The sequence below is a fragment of the Galeopterus variegatus genome, unplaced genomic scaffold, assembly GCF_000696425.1.
Source record: "Galeopterus variegatus unplaced genomic scaffold, G_variegatus-3.0.2 Scaffold3564, whole genome shotgun sequence".
Classification (NCBI taxonomy): domain Eukaryota; kingdom Metazoa; phylum Chordata; class Mammalia; order Dermoptera; family Cynocephalidae; genus Galeopterus; species Galeopterus variegatus.
The window spans coordinates 225,463-227,295 of NW_007729675.1; the positions used below are offsets into that span (position 1 = coordinate 225,463).

At 53.8% G+C, this 1,833-nt stretch overlaps 1 protein-coding gene across 1 annotated transcript in view; it reads right to left on the reverse strand.

Annotated features, from left to right (window-relative positions):
* Positions 1 to 1,827, reverse strand: part of ST3GAL1 (ST3 beta-galactoside alpha-2,3-sialyltransferase 1) — a gene marked incomplete at its 5' end in the record, with an annotated part of 9,477 nt that extends 7,650 nt beyond the window's left edge. The window contains 2 exons of the mRNA XM_008585415.1: positions 687 to 866; positions 1,802 to 1,827. Coding sequence (XP_008583637.1) covers positions 687 to 866; positions 1,802 to 1,827 — 206 coding nt within the window. The remainder of the gene's footprint in view (positions 1 to 686; positions 867 to 1,801) is intronic.
* Positions 1,828 to 1,833: the final 6 nt, after the last annotated feature.

Consider the following 1,833-nt stretch of genomic DNA (forward strand, 5'->3'; position numbering starts at 1 on the left):
AAGCCACTTCTCTGCAGGAAGAGTCAAGGGCTTAGGAATTGGCCCCAGGTAGGAGCACAGGCTCTGTGTCAAGTTCAGCCTTGGCCAGGTTGCTTGGCCAAGCCTGTTTCTCACTGGGAGGACGAAGCTAACAATAATGACTATCGTGAGGATTCAACGAGATATCATGTGCCATGTGCCAGCATGGTGCCTGGGACAAAACAGAGGCTCAGAAAATGTGAGTCCTTGCTCTCGTGGAAGCAGACAGTGACTTATCCATTGCCAAAGTCCTCAGTGCTGCCCTGGCGTGGGGAGCGGGTCAGGAGGAGCAGAGGCAGCCAAGCACTCCCCATCCCCCCGCCCCTGCACTTTACAGTTTGCAAAGCAAGGGGCTGCTACCATCAGGGCAGAGCTCACAGGTGCGGAATCCTTTCTCTGCTACTGCAAAGTTTCCAGGGTGCTTGGGGACGCAAACTTTGGAGTCCATTTGGGAGACCTTAGCAGGAGGACGGCTAATGCCTGTGGTTTGTTCAAAGTAATGGAAGGAAAGGGGGGCAGGGAAGAGTTGGGACAGTCGCAGGAGGTGGCCCATAGGAGGTGGGGCTCGGGAGGGAGGCATCCCAGGGGTAGGCATAGCCAGGGAAGGGTGTGGTGGGAGCAGAGGTGCCCACGTGGCAGCAGCAGGGCGGGTCTGTGGAGGGACTCACTGGGAGATGGTGCCTGTGGTGGTGGCGCTCACCACCCACTCCAGGTCGATGGTCTTGAAGGGGACCAGGACCATTCTGACGTTCTCCCCCAGCTCCCTGAAGCTCTCGGGGTACATGAGGTGATGGGTGGTCTTGCTCCCGACATCGGCCTCAAACCCCACAGTGGGCGCCTTGTTCATCCTGGAAGGAGAAGGGAGAGAAAGCTGGGTGGCAGGACGTGGGCAACCTGCGGTGTGACCTCAGGTGAGTCACCTTCCTGCCTTAGGCCTCGTCTTCCTCATCTGTAAAATGGAGACAGTTAAGACACAGTTCAAAGGCTTTCATCATTTTTTCCTCTTTTAGAATCTCCAGTCGGTCTAACCAATTCCACCAATGATTACCTCTTATGTGCAATCGTATCCCGTTGGCATCTTACGGTCCTTTTTTAGAGTCGAAGAAACCTGAGCTCGGAGAGGTTGTCCCAGGCCACAGAGCTACCAAGTGGCCACTCCGGACTCAGGTCCATTTAACTCCCAAACTGACCCTCTGCCTTTCACAAGGGACATTTCCACTGGATATCTGGTATACCGGCTCCGAGAGGCCAGGTGAGTGGTCTAAGGATGTAAAGTCAGAGATCACAGAAACAAGAGACAATTCCTGAAGGTCATGCTGTGCTTCTCGCCCTGGGGCACTTGTGAGTGGTGTGATGCAGGTTACAAGAAACCTAGGACAGACTTGGGGCAACTTCCTAGAATATCTCTTTTACTTGGTGATGGGAAAACATATTTTACATTGAAAGCATATGGCTCTATTATAGCTAGATGGCAAAATGGGGATAAATTTTAAAAATAAAACAAGAGTCTTCAATCTGGCCCTCTCACAGGCCTCCCTGTGCCATGCTCCTGGCCCACTTGGGGACGCACTGTGCAGTTTCCTCTCTGCATCCAGACAGGCATATCTAGTCCATCTTGCAATGCAGAGATGGGGAAACTGAGGCCCAGAGAGAGCAGTGAGGGGCCTGGTGTCCCAGGTAAGTACAGGAGCAACCTTCTGACCCTGAGCAAAGCTGCTTTCTCCTGCTTCAAGAGGCCACCTAGGGGCAACACGGTGGGCTTGGGCGAGGGTCTGGCACTCACCTGAACACGAAGTCATGGCTGTCTATCTCGGG